General features: G+C 37.0%; 1 protein-coding gene across 1 annotated transcript in view; it reads left to right on the plus strand.

Moving 5' to 3' along the window:
- The window catches only part of TLL1 (tolloid like 1), a 175,242-nt gene that overhangs the window by 118,621 nt on the left and 32,016 nt on the right, over positions 1-24,605 (plus strand). Inside the window, exons 15-18 of the mRNA XM_018061208.1 lie at positions 2,083-2,243; positions 5,584-5,764; positions 14,802-14,927; positions 17,715-17,842. Of these exons, the coding sequence (XP_017916697.1) occupies positions 2,083-2,243; positions 5,584-5,764; positions 14,802-14,927; positions 17,715-17,842 (596 nt within the window). The remainder of the gene's footprint in view (positions 1-2,082; positions 2,244-5,583; positions 5,765-14,801; positions 14,928-17,714; positions 17,843-24,605) is intronic.

The following is a 24,605-nucleotide window of genomic DNA, read 5'->3' on the forward strand; positions in this document are numbered from 1 at the left end:
GCAAGAAGAGATAAGAAAGCCTTCTTCAGCGATCAATGCAAAGAAATAGAGGAAAAGAACAGAAAGGGAAAGACTAGAGATCTCTTCAAGAAAATTAGAGATACCAAGGGAACATTTCATGCAAAGATGGGCTTGATAAAGGACAGAAATGGTATGGACCTAACAGAAGCAGAAGATATTAAGAAGAGGTGGCAAGAATACACAGAAAGACTGTACAAAAAAAAGATCTTCACGACCTGGATAATCACAATGGTGTGATCACTCATCTAGAGCCAGACATCCTGGAATGTGAAGTCAAGGGGGCCTTAGAAAGCATCACTACAAACAAAGCTAGTGGAGGTGGTGGAATTCCAGTTGAGAGATGATGCTGTGAAAGTGCTGCACTCAATATGCAAGCAAATTTGGAAAACTCAGCATTGGCCACAGGACTGGAAAAGGGCAATTTTCATTCCAATCCCAAAGAAAGGCAATGCCAAAGAATGCTCAAACTACCACACAGTTGTACTCATCTCACATGCCAGTAAAGTAATGCTCAAAATTCTCCAAGCAGGGCTTCAGCAATACGTGAACCATTAACTTCCTGTTGTTAAAGCTGGTTTTAGAAAAGGCAGAGGAACCAAAGATCAAATTGCCAACATCTGCTGGATAATGGAAAAAGCAAGAGAGTTCCAGAAAAACATCTATTTCTGCTTTATTGACTATGCCAAAGCCTTTGACTGTGTGGATCACAATAAACTGTGGAAAATTCTGAGAGAGATGGGAATACCAGACCACCTGACCTGCCTCTTGAGAAATCTGTATGCAGGTAAGGAAGCAGCAGTTAGAACTGGACATGGAACAACAGGCTGGTTTCAAATAGGAAAAGGAATACGTCAAGGCTGTATATTGTCACCCTGCTTATTTAACTTCTATGCAGAGTACATCATGAGAAATGCTGGACTGGAAGAAACACAAGCTGGAATCAAGATTACTGGGAGAAATAACAATAACCTCAGATATGCAGATGACACCACCCTCATGGCAGAAAGTGAAGAGGAACTAAAAAGTCTCTTGATGAAAGTGAAAGAGGAGAGTGAAAAAGTTGGCTTAAAGCTCAATATTCAGAAAACGAAGATCATGGCATCTGGTCCCATCACTTCAAGGGAAATAGATGGAGAAACAGTGGAAGCAGTATAAGACTTTATTTTTGGGGGGCTCCAAAATCACTGCAGATGGTGATTGCAGCCATGAAATTAAAAGACACTTACTCCTTGGAAGAAAAGTTGTGACCAACCTAGATATCATATTCAAAAGCAGAGATATTACTTTGCCAACTAAGGTCCATCTAGTCAAGGCTATGGTTTTTCCAGTAGTCATGTATGGATGTGAGAGTTGGACTGTGAAGAAGGCTGAGCGCCGAAGAATTGATGCTTTTGAACTGTGGTGTTGGAGAAGACTCTTGAGGGTCCCTTGGACTGCAAAGAGATCCAACCAATCCCTTCTGAAGGAGATCAGCCCTGGGATTTCTTTGGAAGGAACGATGCTAAAGCTGAAACCCCAGTAGTTTGGCCACCTCATGCGAAGAGTTGACTCATTGGAAAAGACTCTGATGCTGGGAGGGATTGGGGGCAGGAGGAGAAGGGGACGACAGAGGATGAGATGGCTGGATGGCATCCCTGACTCGATGAATGTGAGTCTGAGTGAACTCCAGGAGCTGGTGATGGACAGGGAGGCCTGGCGTGCTGCGATTCATGGGGTCGCAAAGGGTCGGACACGACTGAGCGACTGAACTGAACTGAAAAGATAAGAAAACTGACACTGTGTTCTTTATATTGCTCAGACAACTTTAAAAGGCTTAAAATGTAGTTCAGCCATCACTTTCTTGTAGTTTAGCAATCACTATCTTGGCTCCAAACCTGCAAAATAACACTTTCTAATGGGATTAGATGTTTCAAAATGTTGTACTAAAGACTGCAGTTTTCTAGATTTTGAAAAATTCAGAAGATGGTTGAAACTTAATGCTGAGATGTTTGATTATTAGTGGAAAGGTGTTAAGAATGGGAGAGTTTTTTAGGAGAAACTTTCCTTTTTCTTTCTCTCCAGCGGCTTGTGGCGGACTTCTTACAAAGCTGAATGGCACTATAACCACTCCAGGATGGCCCAAGGAGTACCCTCCCAACAAACACTGTATATGGCAAGTGGTCGCACCAACACAGTACAGAATTTCTATGAAGTTTGAGTTTTTTGAATTGGAAGGCAATGAAGTAAGTGAATAATAAATATGTCTTTATAAAGTGTTTTTGGAATCCCCAGTGGTGATCTGGAAAGCTAAAAAAGAAAAAGGAAAGAAAGAAGGAAAGGGAGGAGGGAGGGAGGGAAGCAGGGAGGGCAGGAAAGAGGGAGAGAAGACAAGAAACAAGTATGATAGTGTAGATACTCGTCTTTTTTTTTTTTTTGCTCTATTTCTCATTTCTGCAACTGCTTATGATTCCTGTTGGCACTGGGTGATTTAGACTGTCTCTAGGAGATTGAAAATTACTCCTCAGCATTTTCCTGATTTTTTGAAGTACTATTAAAATATTAGGGTCATGTCACATAGACTTTTCTAAAAAAACAAACCGAAATTCACTTGTTGGATCATAACAAAAATTCCTTTTTGGAAGAACCTGATATATTTCACTGGTGGAAATGGATATATTTTCATTATATAACTCGTTTTGCATTATGAATATGCTTATGATTCACAAAGATGAATTTTTAACCTCAATAAAAGATGCATCTGGTTGACCCTATCTTTCCTTTCTTTACCTTTATAGTTTAACATAGTAAAAGTCCAACTTTCTGTTAGGTGATCACTTTTTTTTTTTTTAATTTCATTTTTACTTTATTTTACTTTACAATACTGTATTGGTTTTGCCATACATTGACATGAATCCACCACGGGTGTATACAATCTCCCAATCCTGAATCCCCCTCCCACCTCCCACCCCATATCATCTCTCTGGATCATCCCCATGCACCAGCCCCAAGCATCCTTTTAAACAAGTGAAATCATTTATTTGAAAATTCCTATGTGCTAGTACACAAGCATCAAATTCAAACAGAATGTCAACCCTAGAAATGACAGCTTTTAGAACTGTGCCTTGTATAACTGGTCAATATTTTTTTAAGTCCAGAGGAAATGAAACAAAAGTTTTTTTTTTTGTTTGTTTGTTTGCGTTTTTGTATTTTGTTTCCTTTTCTCTTTCTAACTTTCACATCTTTTCTCCCAGAAACTTTTTTTGTTTATTTATTTAAAAATGAAAAAGTAAAAGTGAAAGTTGCTCAGTTGTGCCCACTCTTTGCCACCCCATGAACTATAGAGTCCGTGTAATTCTCCGTGTCAGAATACTGGAGTGGATAGCCGTTTCCCTTCTCCAAGGGACCTTTGCAATCCATGGATCAAACCCAGGTCTCCCACATCACAGGCAGATTCTTTACCAGTTGAGCCACCAGGGAAGCCCAAGAATCCTGTAGTGGATAGCCTATCCCTTCTCCAGGGGATCTTCCCAACCCAGGAATTGAACCAGGGTCTCCTGAATTGCAGCTCAGCTACCAGGGAAGCCCAATTTAAAATGAATTAAGAGTCAAAAGTATGATAAAATTCACTCATAAAATGTATTTTGTTTTGATGTATATTTATTGAATGATTGCCAATAAGTGGAGAACAGAAATATAATGTATCTGTGGCGGTTTAGTCGTTCAGTTGTGTCCAACTCTTTGTGACCCCATGGACCGTAGGCCACGAGGCTCCTCTGTCCTTGGGGTTTCCAAGGCAAGAATACTGAAATGCGTTGTCATTTCCTTCTCCAGGGGATCCTCCCCACCAGGGATTGAACCTGAGTCTCCCACACTGCAGGCAGATTCCTTACCAACTTAGCCACCAGGGAAGCCCAATGTATCTGTACTCCTGGGTAATATTATTGGTGATAATTGTGGGTTTTATGCTATAATTTCGTATTGTATATGTATCTTTGCTTCTTCTTTACCCCTCCCACATTTCTTACTTTTTAAATCATTTAGCATGCTTGGGGCTGGTGCACAGGGATGACCCAGAGGGATGTTGTGGGGAGGGAGGTGGGAGGGGGGTTCATGTTTGGGATCGCATGTACACCCGTGGTGGATTCATGTCAATGTATGGCAAAATCAATACAGTATTGTAAGGTAAAATAAAGTAAAAATAAAAATTAAAAAAAATAAATTAATAGAGAAAAAAAAAGATTTTTATTTGTAGTAGTCAAGGCATTTGTGTGCATTTTTAGTCTCTTATTAATGGCTTTCAAGTTAGACTTCCCAAGAGGCTCAGTGGTAAATACTCCACCCAACAATGCAGGAGACACTGGTCTGATCCCTGAGTTAGAAGATTCCCTGAAGAATGAAATGGCAACCCACTCCAGTACTCTTGCCTGAGAAATCTCATGGACAGAGGAGCTTGGAGTGGCTGTAGTCCATGGTGTCGTAAAAAGAGTTGGACATGACTTAGTCTGAAATGCAATGTACAATTTTAGACTTCTGTGGACCTTTTGAGGTCTTCTTCACAACATGTATAAGTTTTATGATGGAAAAACTACTGCAATTTATTTTTCTCACATACTTTATCCACATGAAACATCATTTTTCTTTAATAATTATCTGAAATTTAGGGAAATATTAAAATTAAGAAAGCCTTTTTTCAGTAATCTTAGAAAAGCTTTCACATGAGCAGCACTGTTTTGAAAATGGGACTCTTCCTACCAGTTCTGTGATGTAAGGTGAGCTTAGTGTTGAATGGCTTCTACTTTCTGAGTTTCCCTAAAGCTGTTAGTTATGGCAGAAATGGCATTTTGATTCACTAGTTGGTAGAAGTTCAAAGGATAGAAGTTTATGTTTAGGAGGAAGATAGGTAGATGGTTTTAAATAAATGGTACATTGTGGTTAAAGACATTTTTCTCATGATAGCAGTCTTTATTCATGGAAGGAGACTTTACAGACTCTAACATATCCTGGAAATCTCAGACTTATGATGAGGTCACTGTGTGGAATATTGTTAAAAAAAATTCTGTGCATTTTCATAGTTTAAATTATTGGCTATTTCAAATAAAGGCATGAGCAAATTCTTGACTTATAAAATACTGGGTTATGTTATCACTCATTGTTTCATTCATCATACTGATATCCAAAAGGAAAGTCAATAGGAAACAACTTTAGCCTCAGTAACATTATTCTATTTTTGTGTCATAGCCCTCTCTAAATAAAAGTTGCAGTGGTAGCAAAGTAGATAGAAAACTCATTTCACTTTTCCTAGCAACATTTTGCTTATTCATTACCTAATTAATATCACAAAAAAACAGTAATTAAGGTTGACATATTACAAGGCATACATAATGTGGAGAGTTCAAATCGTATGTATTGTTAAACAAATACTCATCACTCATTTCAGTTTTCTTGAAGTCTGTATTTTTGGATCTGTTAATCCAGTTAGACCCACAGGAGTGAAAAGGGAAAATCATAATAAATTTTTTAAAATAGCTGTCAATTATCTGATGCTTTCAAATTTGGTGATTATAGTAACCTGTTTATTTCTAGGTATGCAAGTATGATTATGTGGAGATTTGGAGTGGTCTCTCTTCTGAGTCTAAATTGCATGGCAAATATTGTGGTGCTGAAGTGCCTGAAGTGATCACATCCCATTTCAACAATATGAGAATAGAATTCAAATCTGACAATACTGTATCCAAGAAGGGCTTCAAAGCACATTTCTTCTCAGGTATCAGTATTCTCATGTTGCATGTGTATTACAGACTTTCAAGGTGGATTGGCTTAAATTGTATGCTATCCATTCTTCATAGTTTTTTATAAATGAGCTTGGAGGTACACTGAATCCATGGACATTTATCCCAGTTTAATAATTTTTTACTTAAAGTTAGGATATGCAATTATCAAATACAATTGTCTTCCATTCGTTCAGTTGCTCAGTCATGTCTGACTCTGCGACTGAATGAACCGCAGCACACCAGGCCTCCCTGTCCATCACCAACTCCCAGAGTCTACCCAAGACTCTGAGTCAGTGATGCCATCCAACCATCTCATCCTCTGTTGTCCCCTTCTCCTCCTGCCCTCAATCTTTCCCAGCATCAGGGTCTGTTCAAATGAGTTGGCTCGTTGCATCAGGTGGCCAAAGTATTGGAGTTTCAGCTTCAACATCAGTCCTTCCAGTGAATACCCAGTGATCACCTTTAGGATGGACTGGTTGGATCTCCTTGCAGTCCAAGGGACTCTCAAGAGTCTTCTCCAATACCACAGTTCAAAAGCATCAATTCTTCTGCACTCAGCTTTCATTATAGTCCAACTCTCACATCCATACATGACCACTGGAAAAACCATAGCCTTGACTAGATGGACCTTTGTTGACAAAGCAATGTCTCTGCTTTCTTAATATGTTGTCTAGGTTGCCCATAACTTTCCTTCCAAGGAGTGTATCTTTTAATTTCATGTCTTCAATCACCATCTGCAGTGATTTTGGAGCCCCCCAAAAATGAAGTCAGCCACTGTTTCCACTGTTTTCCCATGTATTTGCCCATGAAGTGATGGGCCCAGATGCCATGATCTTAGTTTTCTGAATATTGAGCTTTAAGCCAGCTTTCAAACTCTCCTCTTTCACTTTCATCAACAGGCTTTTTAGTTCTTCTTCACTTTCTGCCAAAAGGGTGGTGTCATCTGCATATCTGAGGTTATTGATATTTCTCTTGGCAATCTTGATTCCAGCTTGTGTTTCTTCCAGTCCAGCGTTTCTCATGATGTACTCTGCATACAAGTTAAATAAGCAGGATGACAATATACAGCCTTGATGTACTCCTTTTCCTATTTGGAACCAGTCTGTTGTTCCATGTCCAGTTCTAACTGTTGCTTCCTGACCTGCATACAGGTTTCTCGAGAGACAGGTCAGGTGGTCTGGTATTCCCATCTCTTTCAGAATTTTCCGCAGTTTATTATGGTCCACACATTCAAAGGCTATGGCATAGTCAATAAAGCAGAAATAGAAACTTTTCTGGAACACCCTTGCTATTTTGATGATCCAGCGGATGTTGGCAGTTTGATCTCTGGTTCCTCTGCCTTTTCTAAAACCAGCTTGAACATCTGGAAGTTCACAGTTCACATATTGCTGAAGCCTGGCTTGGAGAATTTTGGGCATTACTTTACTAGTGTGTGCTGCTGCTGCTGCTGCTAAGTCGCTTCAGTCGTGTCCGACTCTGTGCGACCCCATGGACAGTAGCCCACCAGGCTCCCCTGTCCCTGGGATTCTCCAGGCAAGAACACTGGAGTGGGTGGCCATTTCCTTCTCCAATGCATGAAAGTGAAAAGTGAAAGTGAAGTTGCTCTGTCGTGTCCGACTCTTAGGGACCTCATGGACTGCAGCCTACCAGGCTCCTCTGTCCATGAGATTTTCCAGGCAAGATTACTGGAGTGGGGTGCCATTACCTTCTCCAGCTAACGTGTGAGATGAGTGCAATTGTGCAGTAGTTTGAGCATTCTTTGGCATTGCCTTTCTTTGGGATTGGAATGAAAACTGACATTTTCCAGTCCTGTGACCACTGCTGAGTTTTCCAAATCTGCTGACTTAGATCTTATATACATTCTAATCAGATATATCAAAGGCTAGTAAAAACAACACAAAATTATTATGGCAATATTTTCATACATTTACTTTGGAAGTGGATAAGGTTAATGATCTGGAGGAGGAAATGGCAACTCACTCCAGTATTCTTGCCTGGAGAATCCCACGGACAGAGGAGCCTGGTGGGCTACAGTACATGAGGTCTTAAAGAGTTGCACATGACTGAGTGACCTATACTGAATCAATTCACATTAAAAATTCCCTGTTAAAGAGCTGAAATTTGACTAAAAGCACCTACATTTTAAGAAAATAAGTAAACATCAGTGAAATTCCCTAAATTTCCCAATTTCAAAATTATTCCTCTTAAAAACATTATTCTGAAACTTGTGAAACTTTAAATCCATCTGTTGATTAGTTCATAAGTATTAATACAAATTAATACTATTAATATGTGTTTTTTACTGAGTTAAATTTTCTAATTTTTATTTTCATAGTTTGTAACATGTTATAGACAATTGAATAAATATTTGCTGCATTGTGTATGTTAATCCAGAAATTTTTTATGTAGACATACTCTTAAGTGTTTCTGTTTATAACCAGTTCTCTAAAAAGTTCAGAAGTGGTTATGATTTATGAAAACATAATGAGAAGCATGTTGTGTTTAGCTATTTTCCACACAAATTTCCCCAAAAGTTTTATCAAGAAATTCAGTTTATTATAAGTGAATTTATACTAAATAGAAAGGAAAGTTATTTAAAAATATTTTCTAGCTTTCTTGCAACCAAGTGATACATCAAGAAGGAGGGAGGTGGGAGGGGGGGTTCATGTTTGGGAACGCATGTACACCCATGGTGGATTCATGTCAATGTATGGCAAAACCAATACAGTACTGTAAAGTAAAATAAGGTAAAAATTAAAATTTAATTTAAGAAAAAAAAACACAAGGAAATATACTTAGATTTTTAATGAATAAAATGAAATTAAAGTATAGCATTATTTTTAAAACACAACTGTTAATATTTATGAAATAATCATATTGAGATTTTACTAATGTTTTCATGTACCTTTGATTTTCAATAAGAATTTTATAGACCTAAGAAATAGAATTAGAAGAATGACTCCAAGACTTTATTAGCAAAATAATACAGATTTCTGTCACTTTCACGTTCAGCAAAGTAAGAAATCATTGCATAAATTCTTAATGTCTTAAAATACTCATGCTGTAGTTTGAAAATCTAGAAGTTATTGTTTTATACAGCAGGATATCCATATGCTCCTCTACAAAAATTAGTGTTATTTACTTCTGATATTAAGGGTGTATTATAAAGTAATATAATGAAATAGTACAAGTAAATAAGGAAATTATGACTATAAAACTAAGGCTATTTGAACATGATTTTGAATTACATATCTACTAAATTTTTATGTACTTTGGAATATATTAGACAAAATGTCTAATAATATAGACATTTTCTAGAAGATAGCTGGTTCAACAATATATTACAGTTATTTTCTATGAATGAATGAGGTTTGTTTTTAGATGAATAATTACTTTATATGAAGTAAAGCCTAACAATTTTATATGATATTGTATTTGAATACAATTATTCAAATCTGCATAGGTTTTCTTGATATAGTTTACTTACTTTAAGTGATTAAGCAAAATCAACTGTATTCTAAGAACAAGACTATTTTTCCTTAAATAGGTTAAACTTAAAGGAAATATTAGTAGGATTTTATGCATGTAAAAATAACATTTGGGAAACCTGAGTCTTACTTTAATCACAGTGTTTGTTATTTGGAAATAATATAACAAATAACTTCAGGCAATGAGAGCTGCACATAGACCTTCCACCTTCTTAGGCAACCCTGTAGGGGTAAAAAGATGCAATGATGACTTAAGGGATAAGCTCATTAAAGCCCAGATTTCTTGACTCTGAGTTCATTTATGTCTGTTACAAACACAGGAGTCAGATAAAATTATTTGTGTGATTTTTCTTCCTCTGTATTCAAGTGATTTCAACTGCCCTGATTCTCATCTTATCCATCTTTCAATGTTTATAGATATTTCTTTACACTGTTTCTCCTACACACTATTTTTTTTTTCTCATGGGAAGGTCATAGATATTTTTAGAATACATTCAACCTGATATTATCCTAACAAAACTTTAAATATTAGTGAGATTAATTTCAAGTAGTAACACAATTAAAGCTCTTCTATGATTCTGAATCTAGTTCCAAGTTTCATGATTAATGATATTTAAATACTTGCATATTATAGAAAGAGCAAATTGTCTGAATTGTTGCTCTCAATAGAGCTTATCAGTGCTCATTTGAAGGTGATTATTTTTTCAACAGTTTTGTGTTGAAAACTGTGTGTTTTGTATGCATGCACACATGCATGAGATGTATTGTGTATGTGTGTATGCATGAGTGTGTAAGGTGTTTGTTTTATATCTGAGCATTTATTGTAAGTGTATCTGCTCATATATTGTTCTATTCTGGTACGTGGACCCTTCTTTTTCCTACAGACATGGAAGCTTTCCGCAAAGAGAAAATTTTTATTTTTGAATCTTGCAAGAACTTGATACAGGTTCAGTTCCATCCAGTATGTATTATTCATAGACTGATGGTCTCTTGTAGTCTCAGAGATACTCTACAAGTCTCTGATGGGAAAATGCCACCTCATTTTCCCCTAATAATGGACCTTTCCTTCATCTACATGAAGGAATGGAAATCAGATATGTCCATTCCAAAGAAGGAGGTTAATTTCCATCTGAAAAATTAAGTGTTTTGATTTCTACTTAATAAGACATTTATTTCTCTTTAATAAAAACAGTTCTTAAAATCCCATGCTGACAGTATGAAAATGCTAGAAAATTTCGAATGAATCATTGACAGAATTATCAATTATTGAATTCATTACACAGACAGTCTGAGACTTTTTTTTTTCTTTTTTCTTTTTTTACCTTACAATACTGTATTGGTTTTGCCATACATCAACATGAATCTGCCATGGGTGTACATAAGTTCCCACTCCTGAACCCCCTTCCCACCTCCCTCCCCATACCATCCCTCCGGGTTATCCCCGTGCACCAGCCCCAAGCATCCTGTATCCTGCATCGAACCTAAACTGGTGATTCCTTTCTTATATGATATTATACATGTTTCAATGCCATTCTCCCAAATCATCCCACCCTCTCCCTCTCCCACAGAGTCAAAAAGTCTGATCTGTACATCTGTGTCTCTTTTGCTGTCTCGCATACAAGGTTATCGTTATCATCTTTCGAAATTCCATATATATGTGTTAGTATACTGTATTGGTGTTTTTCTTTCTGGTTTACTTCACTCTGTATAATTGGCTCCAGTTTCATCCACCTCATTAGAACTGATTCAAGTGTATTCTTTTTGATGGCTGAGTGATACTCCATTGTGTCTATATACCACAACTTTCTTATCCATTCATCTGCTGATGGACATCTAGGTTGCTTCCATGTCCTGGCTATTATAAACAGTGGTGCGATGAACATTGGGGTACACATGTCTCTTTCAATTCTGGTTTCCTTGATGTGTATGCCGAGCAGTGGGATTGCTGGGTCATAAGGCAGTACTAGTTCCAGTTTTTTAAGGAATCTCCACACTGTTCTCCATAGTGGCTGTACTAGTTTGAATTCCCACGAACAGTGTAAGAGGGTTCCCTTTTCTCCACACCCTCACCAGCATTTATTGCTTGCAGACTTTTGGATCGCGGCTATTCTGACTGGTGTGAAATGGTACCTCACTGTGGTCTTGATTTGCATTTCTCTGATAATGAGTGATGTTGAGCATCTTTTCATGTGTTTGTTAGCCATCTGTATGTCTTCTTTGGAGAAATGTCTATTTAGTTCTTCAGCCCATTTTTTGATTGGATCGTTTATTTTTCTGGAATTGAGCTGTATGAGTTTCTTGTATATTTTTGAGCAACTGACAAACAACTAATCTCAAAAATATACAGTCTGAGAAATTTTTAAAACTCCACATCCTCCTTCCTTCTCTCTTCCTTGGGATTTTTCGTTGTTCAAAATATTTGTAGTTTGTGTCCTAAGAAGATAAAAAGGAAAGAAAATGAAAACAGAATTATATTTGCTAGTTTTTCCCTCAAATTTGATAATTTTTATAAAAAATTCAGAATATATTTGTGTAACTAATCTTTAATGACATTAAGTTAAATAAATAGCTTTCTTTGCATGATGTAGAAAGTCTGGATAATTTCAAGTATTCCAATGTTTACTGAAATTTTCTCTTTTCATATTGACTATTTGGCATGTATGGGCATTTTTATACCCTGCTTTGTTGGGTATGATGACTTTTATATGCTGCTTTTTTGCCCAGTTTTCAATTTTAGCTTAGTTTAGATTAGCTTACACATATATTCCAGCAATATACTTGGTAACTCTTAATTTCATGTGACATTGATTATATTAAACAATGTTTGATGTAGGGAAGAAGGAAACATTGATTAATTGGGACACTGAAAAATAATAAGATACTTAGTATGATATATAAAATCTTCTTCTTCCTCTTGTTCCTCATTTTCTTATTCCTCCTCCAAAGATTATTTTAAAATTATTATTATCTTTCCAGCACAACAGACATATGAAAAACTGGCTACAAAAACTATTATTCAAATATGAATTGTTTCACTTTCAACTTTATTTCTCTGTACTTACTATTACTACAAATCAGATTTTGTTCTATCAAATCTAAAGAAAATAACTCTCCTTAGAAATATCATGTACAACATGATATTTCTACTACAATGAATTTTAAATGTTAGAAATATTTTATGTTTTGGAATTATGTTCATTATAAACTGACTATGGGTTGAAAAATTTAGCATATTAACCTGTGTTCTTTTTTAAAATTTTTTGTCTCTCATGCATGGCATCTAACAGATCCAAATGAAGGGATGACTCAGGTGGTCTCCGATAGGTTTGTCACTGAGTAACTTGTTTACCAGCCAATTGCAAATGTAAACTAATTTCTTAAATGTAAAGTGCTTACAATTGTTAGATTTCCAACTAACTCTCAAAAATCTTCTTAACCTAGAGTACAACCATAGTTCACTATATCAGATTTTAAGATTACCAAACAATCATTAGGTAAATATTTTATAAGAAATATGTATATATTTCAGAGTAATTCTAGCACCAGAAATTATTTAACTGGCTCTTTCCATTTACAGTGATACAGTGTATTTGGCATCAACTCATAAAGAAGTATTTTTCCAAAGCATCTTAAGGCATATTAAAATAAGAAATGTAAATCATCTCCTGCTTGTCTGAACTAGGAAATACGGGTAGTAACAGCATGGGAGTGGGGAGCCTAGTTCACCACTCATCCTTTCCACAGGGGCCATTTACAAACATCACCTGTAGTTTTCAAAGTTAAGGTAATAGTACTTCCAAATTATGGACTTCTTAAAAATTAATCTTGCAAGGCTGCTTTCTATTAATTTCTGATTTCTTATACACTTTAATAATTGATACTCTTTTAGAGATAAATTTTATTTATTCTATTTTTTTTTCTTATTTGCTTTGCTTTAATATTAAGTATTAAAAGTGTTATGGAAGTCTTAAGGACAAGTAGAGAACACTTAAATTGCAGATATATTTATCCTGATATGTCATTAAAAATTTCAAGTCTGCCTGTATGTATATTCTGATATTGCCAACACGTGAATATATCCCATGAGCATGCGTGTGGTATACCATGTTATTTGTCACCGAAATGGAAAAAAATAAATGTATTCACAAATATTAGTATCAGATTCTTGGATAAAATGTCTTTCCTACACCCATCTCCGGAGGGGGAATACTGATGTGATTAAAACAAGCAAAAATAGCATTTGCTATTTGTGTGCCACCATGAGCTCACAAACTCTCACTAGAAAAATCAGTTGACAGTGTAACTTTGAATTCAGCCTAATCTCTGATGTGACTCTCATGTGGCTTTTTGTTCTCTGTGCAGTGGGAGTGGGGAAGGTTTGAGTGAAGAACCATCATATCTATGTGTCAGGAGCAGAGGCCAGTTTTGACTTTAATGGACAAGCCATTCATGGAATGACTGCTAAGCAATGCAATATGGTGGCTGATGCCTCTCACTGAATTGACTGCCTGCTAATAGAGTTGGGATTGTTTCCCTGTAGTGAATTTGTTGGTTATTTCTTAGAGCTCATATTTCCTATCCTAACCTTTACTTCTAGCACACTAAAAGCTCTTTTATGGAATTACTTATTAATTAACTGGTTTGCTTGAGTAGATTAATTTAAAATGTATTAATTGTTTCTTCTTCAGGATAATCTAATGATGCCTTTTTCTCTCTTGGAATCTTATAAAATAACCAGATTTATTAATGCTAAGCATAACTGCAAAGTTAATGAAAAAAAATCAGCTACAGTAGTTATAATGAGTGATTTAAAAAAATGATTGCACACAAATCTTGGAACCTTGTTTAGCCTCTGTCTACATGCCATAGTGAAGGGACTTCCCTCCATTTATATGCCCCTATTTGCATTTATTCAAATTATTCACAATTTTTAATTGATTTTAAAAATTGACAATACATTTTTAGGATTATTTAGAAAAAGATTTTTTTATTTCCTCTGCCCTACTCGAAACTTCTCCAATAGAGGAATGAAAGAGGACTACATGTTGTTATCCTAGTGTAAGTGATCTCGGAAATTCCATTCATGGCACAAGGCTCCAAGCTAAACAAGGACTAGGTAGAGCTAAGTCACTATAATTTTTTTGTTTTGCTTTATTTTGGGAACAGGGAAAGCTGTGACTTAGCTTACCCTTTGCCAATATTAACTACAACTAAATGACTCTCCTTTGATAGCCTTCATTTTTAAAGTTACTTACTTTGAAACACGTATAATATTATATAAGAAACGAATCGCCAGTCTAGGTTCTATGCAGGATACAGGATGCTTGGGGCTGGTGCACTGGGATGACCCAGAGGGATGGTATGGGGAGAGAGATTGGAGGGGGGTTCAGGATTGGGAACACGTGTACACCTGTGGCAGATTCATATTGATGTATGGCAAAACCAATACAATATTGTAAAGTAAAAATAAATAAATAAATAACTAATTTTAAAACAAATAAATAAAGTTACTTACTAATCTATGCGGTTATCTCTTTGCTAGACAAAGATGAATGTTCTAAGGATAATGGCGGGTGTCAACATGAGTGTGTCAACACAATGGGAAGCTACCTGTGTCAGTGCCGAAATGGATTTGTGCTGCATGAAAATAAGCATGATTGCAAGGAAGGTATGAAAGAAAGGTCATTTTTTCTGATGATATCTAGAACTTCATGCAATTCCAGGTAGAGTTAATCATATCAGTGAGTAGTAATTGTTAACTGTTCAAATGTCAAAAATAAAAATACACCCAGTGTTCAAACATCCAAATCACACTATCGGAAGCTTTGTATTACTTCAAGGTTCAGCCCATCATGCATAGGTGGCATTAGAATAACTGTATAACAGATGCAAGAGCTGCCATGATGCCGTCTGGCAGCCAGGAAAGCACTGCGATATCCGCCAGTCTTCATATAACAGGCCTCATACCCGTCTCCATATTTAAACTGCTGCTAAATGCTTTGCATTTGGTTTAATTACCCACCCCCCCCCAACATATCTTCTATATGTGATGCATGAATGCTGTCACTTTAAATACCAGGCATCTCAAACTCAAATGCCTACCGTAAAAAAGACATTTGAAAATACTGTGCCATTTAGAGTTTTAAGTCATGGTTTCCCACCCCCCTCCCCAACACACACACATACACACACAGCATCTTAGTAGCACAGTATTAGCCTATCAGTTTTTGGTCCTACATTCTTACCATATTCCAAGGTTTTATAAAGACATTTATCTTCATCTCCTCAGCCAATATGAGCTACATGGGGAAAAGATATAGTTACTCAGATCTTATTTCTTTCTTTCTTTATTTCTTCCTTATTTCTATTTTGTTTAAAAAGAAAATAAAGCTTTCTGTTTAACTTGGATTTATTACTAAGACAAGTGTATAACTAGTCATTAGCACAGGTAGAGTGGTAGGTGCCTGACTAGAGCCACAATTACATAGCAATTCTCTGTATGCACATTTGAATCCCACAGAATACCCTGAATTGACCCTCATTCCATTAGTTTCATTCAAATATGGTCACATCACATTTTTCCTCTCTATTTCACTAAATTAATGACATTGCATAGAATTATATGCAAGATTTTTTTTTCTCTTTTTAATTTCATGTATAAACCAGTGAGATTCTGATGTGTGAAACGTGGCAAAGAATTCTAGTAAATCAATAGGCTGGGGAATAGGCCCAGTTATTTTGAGATATGGAAGATAATTTAGAAAAAAAAAAAAGTTTTTACAGAGTATGCATGTAGTGATTCACAGGTAGCAAGTAAACTTAGATATCCAAAGTCTGTCTTTATAATAAATATTTTCAAGAAATGACTTTCTAAGAAACTTCTTTTATGTAGAAGTGTATCCAGGCACTCCTAATGATACTCCTCATTTCTGTCAGTAAAGGGGCTGGATTTTGTTTCACTATTGCTATGATACTCTGCACCTTATACACTTCAGCAGCAAGCTTCTTGGCTTTGTCTTATAAGCTATTTGCCAGATCTGGAAGATTCCACATTTCGTATGAGCAAGGCAAGGACAGGGATAATGGAACTCAGAAAACCCTTATCAAGATAGCACCCAGATTTGAAGCTTTTCTGTATGAACCTGTGTTGTTTAAAACAAGCTAAACTTCACTCTTTTTTTTTTTTGCATTTCTTGGTTACAAATCCAATTCCCTGTGGAAAGCTGGCACAGTTAAAGCAAGGGTTTAGAAGGAAGGCAGGCACCAACAACACAGTGGTGCCAGTCATTTTACCCTTATTGTGCAGCACTACTATTTAACAAGTGTTTTGTTCATATAGTAAAGTATTTCCCCTGAGATTTCTTAGAAATTTTCAGAGAATTAATTATATTTTAGACTGGGTGACATAATATACAACAAATAATTTCCAGTCTACACAGGATACACAGCATGACACTTCATAAACTATATAGTTAGAACACAGTTTGAGGACACAGTATTACATGTTTTTGAAGTTTGCTATTAGAAATATTGTGTCTTCCTCAGTGGCTCAGCAGTAAAGAATCCGTCTGCCAATGCCAGGATTGCAGGGGATGCAGTTTCAATCTCTGAGTCAGGCAGATGCCCTGGGAAAGGAAATGGCAATCTACTCTAGCATTCTTGACTGAAGAATCCCATGGACAGAGGAGCCTTGGCAGGCTATAATCCATAGGGCCACAAAGAGCCATACAAAGCTGAAGCAACAGTGCACGCATGCATTAGCAATATTGGATGCCCTCCCCCAAGATGAAGTTATTTAAACTGTAAAATCTAAAAGAAATTTCATATTAATTGAATGACATGTTTTCTAAATTAGTTCTGAGGCTAGTAGCTGTTTTCTCCTCAGGGCTTCATTTTACTTTGATGAAATGACAAAGAATTTACTTTAGCAGCTAAAATTATTATTTAGATATTCAAGCATATACTTTAACAAAAGGAGAGAAAAAATATAAAAATATGTTTCATAAAGTGGCTTAATGATCCTAGTTAACTATAAATGATGTTTATGTTAATACAAAAAATAATTGGAAATTACATAGTCCATTGATTTTGTTGTGACATTGCATTAAATGTTTTGCACATACCAAGAGTTGATACCTTTGATTATCAATAACATTACTCTGTTAAATTTTGAGCTTACAGACCCATCAGTTAAAAATAATTCATTTTCTCATAGGCATTTATCTAATTCATTATAAATACTTAATTTCATGTGAACTCAAAAACAGTCATTGTCTGATTACGATTATGCTTGGCAAAATGTTTGCCAAAGCAGATGAATATGACAAATGGTAAAGTGATGATTAGTTATTTAGGACAGTCTTTCAGCAAAATAGTGGGCGAGTACGCTGCTTCCTTGATGGCCCAATCCTGGGCTAGATTTACACACTAATTGATACTATCATTATTGGCACAGCTGAGTGTGAACAGAAGATCCACAGTCCAAGTGGCCTCATCACTAGTCCCAACTGGCCAGACAAGTACCCAAGCAGAAAAGAATGCACGTGGGAAATCAGAGCCACTCCTGGTCATCGAGTCAGATTAGTAAGTGGGCACATTATTCTTTTCTTCTGTTAAGCTGCTTGCTAATGTCTTGCACATGCACAGCTAGTATGTGGAAATAAAATAATAAAATGAATGCTTATTTAATTGAATTGAATTAGTAGACAGATGGAAAATACTTTCTTATGTTTTCCTATTAACATTGATTAAATTCCTGATTTCCTAATCAAAGTGATAGTAATGGTAGCCGTGTAGTTCTCATATAGTCTTCTTATCCTGGATGGGAAGTTTTAAAAGGCATTGCCAAAGTTACTGCAAAACAGTAAGTTTTACTTCCTAATATGGTATTGAAAATAATGTTTTGAAATGGAGATGTAAACAAAATAAAAGTCAGAAATTCAGGAAGAAAACTATAAGTATTCACTACAACTTAGCATAGTAAATTCTATTGTGTCAATTTTATATGTCTTATATATAAAGCATATGTGTTTTTTTAATAGAAAACTAATTTTGTCTTGTGATTTCTGGAGCGTTATTTTTGCATAATGTAACTGTCCTGTTTAGATATCATTAGACTCTTCCAAATTCAAAAATGAATATAATGTTCATCCTCTCTCTTGTATTCTTTGAGCCTTGCTTTCTGTCCTGGTCATCTGATAGTACATCTTATATTTCATAATAGGCTACAGAATACTTAAAAAGTACAATTTAAAGAAACAGAATCATAAAATATAGAAATTTTGACAATTTTCTGCACTATGCTATTGTCAAAGCAGGAAAGAATGCCAACTAGCAAGGCTCAGGACAGTCTAACAAGAACCATAATAAAGAAAAAGATATTGTCTCAGGAATGAGGCTACAAGTCCATAGTAGCTTACTTGGCCAATCCAGCCATAAAGTTAATTTTTGATGTATGGCAAAACCAATACAATATTGTAAAGTAATTAGCCTCCAATTAAAATAATTTATATTTAAAAAATTAAATAATAAATAAATAAATAAAATAAAGTTATGTTTGTATTCTTTTTAATGGCTAATACTCCATTGTGTTTATCAGTTCTAATGAGGTGGATGAAACTGGAGCCTATTATACAGAGTGAAGTAAGCCAGAAAAAAAACACCAATATGGTATACTAATGCATATATATGGAATTTCAAAAGATGGTAACAATAACCTTGTATGAGAGACAGCAAAAGAGACAAAGATGTATAGAACAGTCTTTTGGACTCTGTGGGAGAGGGAGAGGGTAGGATGATTTTGGAGAATGGCATTGAAACATGTATAATATCATATATGAAATGAATCGCCAGTCCAGGTTCAATGGAGGATACAGGATGCTTGGGGCTGGTGCACTGGGACGACCCAGAGGGATGGTACGGGGAGGGAGGAGGGAGGGGGGTTCAGGATGAGGAACACGTGTATACTCGTGGCGGATTCATGTTGATGTTTGGCAAAACCAATATAATATTGTAAAGTAATTAGCCTCCAATTAAAATAAATAAATTTAAATTAAAAAGATAAATAAAGTTGTTTGAATCCTTTTCTTCAGTGAGGTTTTTTTTTTCCAGTAAAAGTATCTTATTCACATGCAGCATAAGCATAATAATATTAGAGACTATCATTAAGACATTCATATTCCTACTATGACGTTCTTTCCAATCACCATACTTGTAAAAATCAATAAATAACTTCCTAGACAAAGACATCAATTAATTTCAACCACTCTTTGGAATGATCCTAGGTGCTAAAATAACAGCACTGTAGGAACTTGATTGCTTTCCAGTCCTGTTCAAGGCCCTGGTTGAGAGGAACACTCTCTGATGCTTATGGACTGAGATACAGAAGCTGCATTGATCAGTGCAGTAGCTAAGGGAGTTGGGAAAATGAATTTTCCTGAAGATTTTTGTGTGTGTATATGTAGATCCAAGTTTTGATTCGTATCAGATTAATTTTCCCTGAAGAATTTCTTTTTGTATTTTGTATATTTTCATTTTTTGAAGATATTTCCTTTGGGTATAAAATTCTAAGATGGCATGTTAAATATGTATGTTCAGTCACTCAGTCATACCTGACTCTCTGTGACCCCATGGGCCACAGCCCGCCAGGCTCCTCTGTCCATGGGGTTTCTCAGGCAGGAACTGCAGTGAGTTGGCATCTCTTCCTCCCGTGGATCTTCCCGACCATCCTTCACCACTAGCGCCACCTGCATATTAGATTCTTGACTGTTTTATTTACCATTAGTGATTTTTTAAAATTTAAATTTATATATTTTAATTGGAGGTTAATTACTCCACAATATTGTATTGGTTTCAACACGAATCCACCATGGGTGTACACGTGTTCCCCATCTTGAACCGCCCTCCCACCTCCGTCTCCGTACCACCCCTCTGGGTCATCCCAGTGCACCAGCCCCAAGCATCCTGTGGCCTGCGTTGAACCTGGACTGGCAATTTGTTTCTTATGTCTGTGGTAAATCTTAATTTTATTTCTATGTTTTTTCTCTAACGGCTACCTTCACATTTTTTTTATGAGCAATTTGAATATAATGTATCTAGGATGGTTGCCTGTCTGTGTAGTAATTTGTTCTTCTGAGAAGTCTCTAAATTTCTTGCACTGGTATTGTGATATCTGTCATGAATTTTTGAAAACTCTTTCCCACTGTTTCACAATTGTCCTGCATTATTATCTCTTCTTCTGGGACTCACTTACACATATGTGAGATTGTTTCATATTATCCCATAACTCTTGAATTCTGTTATTTTTTGCCACCCTTTTTGAGTTTGGGTAATTTCTAGAGACCAATCTTAAATTTCAGTGATTGTCTATTCAACTGTATTCAGTCTACTGATGAATTTGTCAAAGGTGGACTTTATCTCTCTTTCTTTATTTCTAGCCTTTCCATTTGATTCATTAGTAGAATTGCAATGTCTGTTGGTCTGCTTAGGTTGCCATAACAAAATATCACGAACTGAATGTCTATACAACAAAAATGTATTTTCTCACAGATCTGGAGGCTAGGACTTCGATATCAAAGTGCTGTGGGGATTAGTGTCTGCTGGGGCCTCTATTCTTCACTTGCAGATGGTTGCTTCATCACTGTGCCCTCACATAGCATTTCCTCTGTGTGTGTGTGTGGAGAGAAAAAAAGAGAGAGAAAGAAAGTGGGCGCTGGTGTCTGTTCATCTTCTTATAAGAACATTAGCTCTGTGGGATTAGGCCTCACCCTTATGACCTCATTGGGATTAGGGCTTCAATGTACAAACTTTGCAAGGAGGCACAATTCAATTTATAATACTATCTCTGAAATTTCTCATTCGATACATTAAACATAGCAGTCATGTATGAGTCTGTTCTGATGATTATTTTCTCTCTTAACACTGTGTTTTTTCCATTGCCTTTTTGTGTGTCATGTAATTTTTGATTAATCATCAGTTCAGTTCAGTTTAGTCGCTCAGTCGTGCCAGACTCTTTTGAGACCCCAAGAATCGCAGCACGCCAGGCCTCCCTGTTCATCACCAACTCCCAGACTTCACTCAGACTCACGTCCATCAAGTCAGTGATGCCATCCAGCCATCTCATCCTCTGTCGTCCCTTTCTCCTCCTGCCCTCAATCCCTCCCAGCATCAGAGTCTTTTCCAATGAGTCAACTCTTCGCATGAGGTGGCCAAAGTACTGGAGTTTCAGCTTCAGCATCATTCCTTCCAAAGAAATCCCAGGGCTGATCTCCTTCAGAGTGGACTGGTTGGATCTCCTTGCAGTCCAAGGGACTCTCAAGAGTCTTCTCCAACACCACAGTTCAAAAGCAGCAATTCTTTGACGCTCAGCCTTCTTCACAGTCCAACTCTCACATCCATATATGACTACTAGAAAAACCATAGTCTTGACTAGACAGACCTTAGTCAGCAAAGTAATGTCTCTGCTTTTCAATATGCTATCTAGGTTGGTCATAACTTTTCTTCCAAGGAGTAAGCGTCTTTTAATTTCATGGCTGCAGTCGCCATCTGCACTGATTTTGAAGCCCGAACAGATAAAGTCTGACACTGTTTCCACTATTTCCCCATCTATTTCCCATGAAGTGATGGGACCGGATGCCATGATCTTCATTTTCTGAATGTTGAGCTTTAAGCCAACTTTTTCACTCTCCTCTTTCACTTTCATCTAGAGGCTTTTTAGTTCCTCTTCACTTTCTGCCATAATGGTGGTGTCATCTGCATATCTGAGATTATTGATATTTCTCCCAGAAATCTTGATTCCAGCTTGTGTTTTTTCCAGTCCAGCATTTCTCATGATGTACTCTGCATGGAAGTTAAATAAGCAGCGTGACAATATACAGCCTTGATGTACTCCTTTTCCTATTTGAAACCAGTCTGTTGTTCCATGTCCAGTTCTAACTGTTGCTTCCTGACCTGCATACAGATTTCTCAAGAGGCAGGTCAGGTGGTCTGCTATTCCCATCTCTTTCAGGATTTTCCAGTTTATTGTGATCCACACAAAGTCTTTGGCATAGACAATAAAGCAGAAATAGATGTTTTTCTGGAACTCTCTTGCTTTTTCCATGATCCAGCGGATGTTGGCAATTTGATCTCTGGTTCCTCTACCTTTTCTAAAACCAGCTTGAACATCAGGGAGTTCACGGTTCACGTATTCCTGAAGCCTGGCTTGGAGAATTTTGAGCATTACTTGCCTAGCATGTGAGATGAGTACAATTGTGCGGTAGTTTGAGCGTTCTTTGGCATTGCCTTTCGTTGGGATTGGAATGAAAACTGACCTTTTCCAGTCCTGTGGCCACTGCTGACTTTTCCAAATCTGCTGGCATATTGAGTGCAGCACTTTGACAGTGTCATCTTTCAGGATTTGAAATAGCTCAACTGGAATGCCATCACCTCCACTAGCTTTGTTCGTAGTGATGCTTTCTAAGGTCCACTTGACTTCACATTCCAGGATGTCTGGCTCTAGATGAGTGATCACACCATCATGATTATCCGGGTTGTGAAGATCTTTTTTGTATAGTTCTTCTGTGTATTCTTGCCACCTCTTCTTAATATCTTCTGCTTCTGTTAGGTATATTCGATTTCTGTCCTTTATTGTGCCCATCTTTCCATGAAATGTTCCCTTGGTATCTCTAATTTTCTTGAAGAGATCTCTAGTCTTTCCTATTCTGTTCTTTTCCTCTATTTCTTTGCATTGATCACTGAAGGCTTTCTTATCTCTTCTTGCTATTCTTTAGAATTCTGCATTCAGATGCTTATATCTTTCCTTTTCGCCTTTGCTTTTCACTTCTCTTCTTTTCACAGCTGTTTGTAAGGCCTTCCCAAACATCCATTTTGCTTTTCTGCATTTCTTTTCCATAGGGATGGTCTTGATCCCTGTCTCCTGTACAATGTCATGAACATCTTTCCATAGTTCATTAGGCACTCTATCTATCAGATCTAGGCCCTTAAATCTATTTCTCACTTCCACTGTATAATTATAAGGGATTTGATTGAGGTCATACCTGAATGGTCTAGCGGTTTTCCCTACTTTCTTCAATTTAAGTCTGAATTTGGTAATAAGGAGTTCATGATCTGAACCACATTCAGCTCCTGGTCTTGTTTTTGTTGACTGTATAGAGCTTCTCCATCTTTGGCTGCAAAGAATATAATAAATCTGATTTCAGATAATATGTATTTAGTGGGCTTCCCTGATGGTTCAGCAGATAAGAATCAACCTACAATACAGGAGACACAGGAGACTTGGTTTCCATTCCTGGGGTGGAGAGATCCCCTGGAGAAGGAAAATGGCAACCCACTCCAGGGTTATCGTCTGGAAAATCCCATGGATGGAAGAGCCTGGCAGGCTACAGTCCATGTGGTCATAGAGAGTCAGACATGACTGAGCAACTAAGTATGCATTATATATTTAACAGTAGAGACTTTACATTTGGAAATGAACACAGCTCAGGCTGTGTTAGACTGTTAGTGAATATGTGTATATGGGAAGGGATATTGCTGAGTGAATATAGTCAGTAATCAGCTGAGATTGGGTTGTCTTTATCCTATGATTACCTTCAGTGGACCATTTGCTTTTAATTCCTTTGTTTTGGCTTGGAGGCTGAAATTTCAGATGCATTTTCCCAATATTTCATCTTTATCTTCAGCTTTAGCTTCCTCTTTCATGTCTTCAACAACTGTATTCCTCTTCAGACTTTATTCATTCAACCAGTGAAAGACTGTAGTTACATGCTTCTTGGTACTTGGTAGTCTGGTGGTGAGAGAAAGGGGTTCTCCACCTCAGACAAGATCTGTTTTTAGGTGTTAGAAATATCCTTCCCCAGTGATCTTGCCTCTTCTCTTCCTGACAGCCAAACTGCATCTCACATCTCTGGCTGATCTTCCATGGGAGAGTCTTTTTGCTTGTTTGCTTTTTACCTCTCCCACGTGTTAGAAGGTCTCTGGGTATTATTGGAGTAGGCTCCTGGGTCCAAGACTTCCCCAGTTTTACTTGTTCATTTGTTTTTCACCTTGCTACAGGGAGTCTACACATTTGCTCTGGTGGTGATGGGTTATCTACTCCTCCCTCAGAAGCTTATTTCATTTTCCACAGAAGGGTTGCAGCAGGACTTCATGCTTTTCTCCCAGAAGTGACCACTTTCCCATCCAAGCCTGCAATAGCAAGAAAGGTACTTGTCTATCTCCTGCTCTCCCCACATCTTTCTCATGACCAGGAGACTGAGGTCCATGGGGAAGAGCCTGCACATGTGTAAAAACTCCTGTGTCTATAGATCTTAGGATGCTGTATCCGACTGCACACCTGACCTTGACAGTA

Source organism: Capra hircus, chromosome 17, assembly GCF_001704415.2.
Source record: "Capra hircus breed San Clemente chromosome 17, ASM170441v1, whole genome shotgun sequence".
Taxonomy (NCBI): domain Eukaryota; kingdom Metazoa; phylum Chordata; class Mammalia; order Artiodactyla; family Bovidae; genus Capra; species Capra hircus.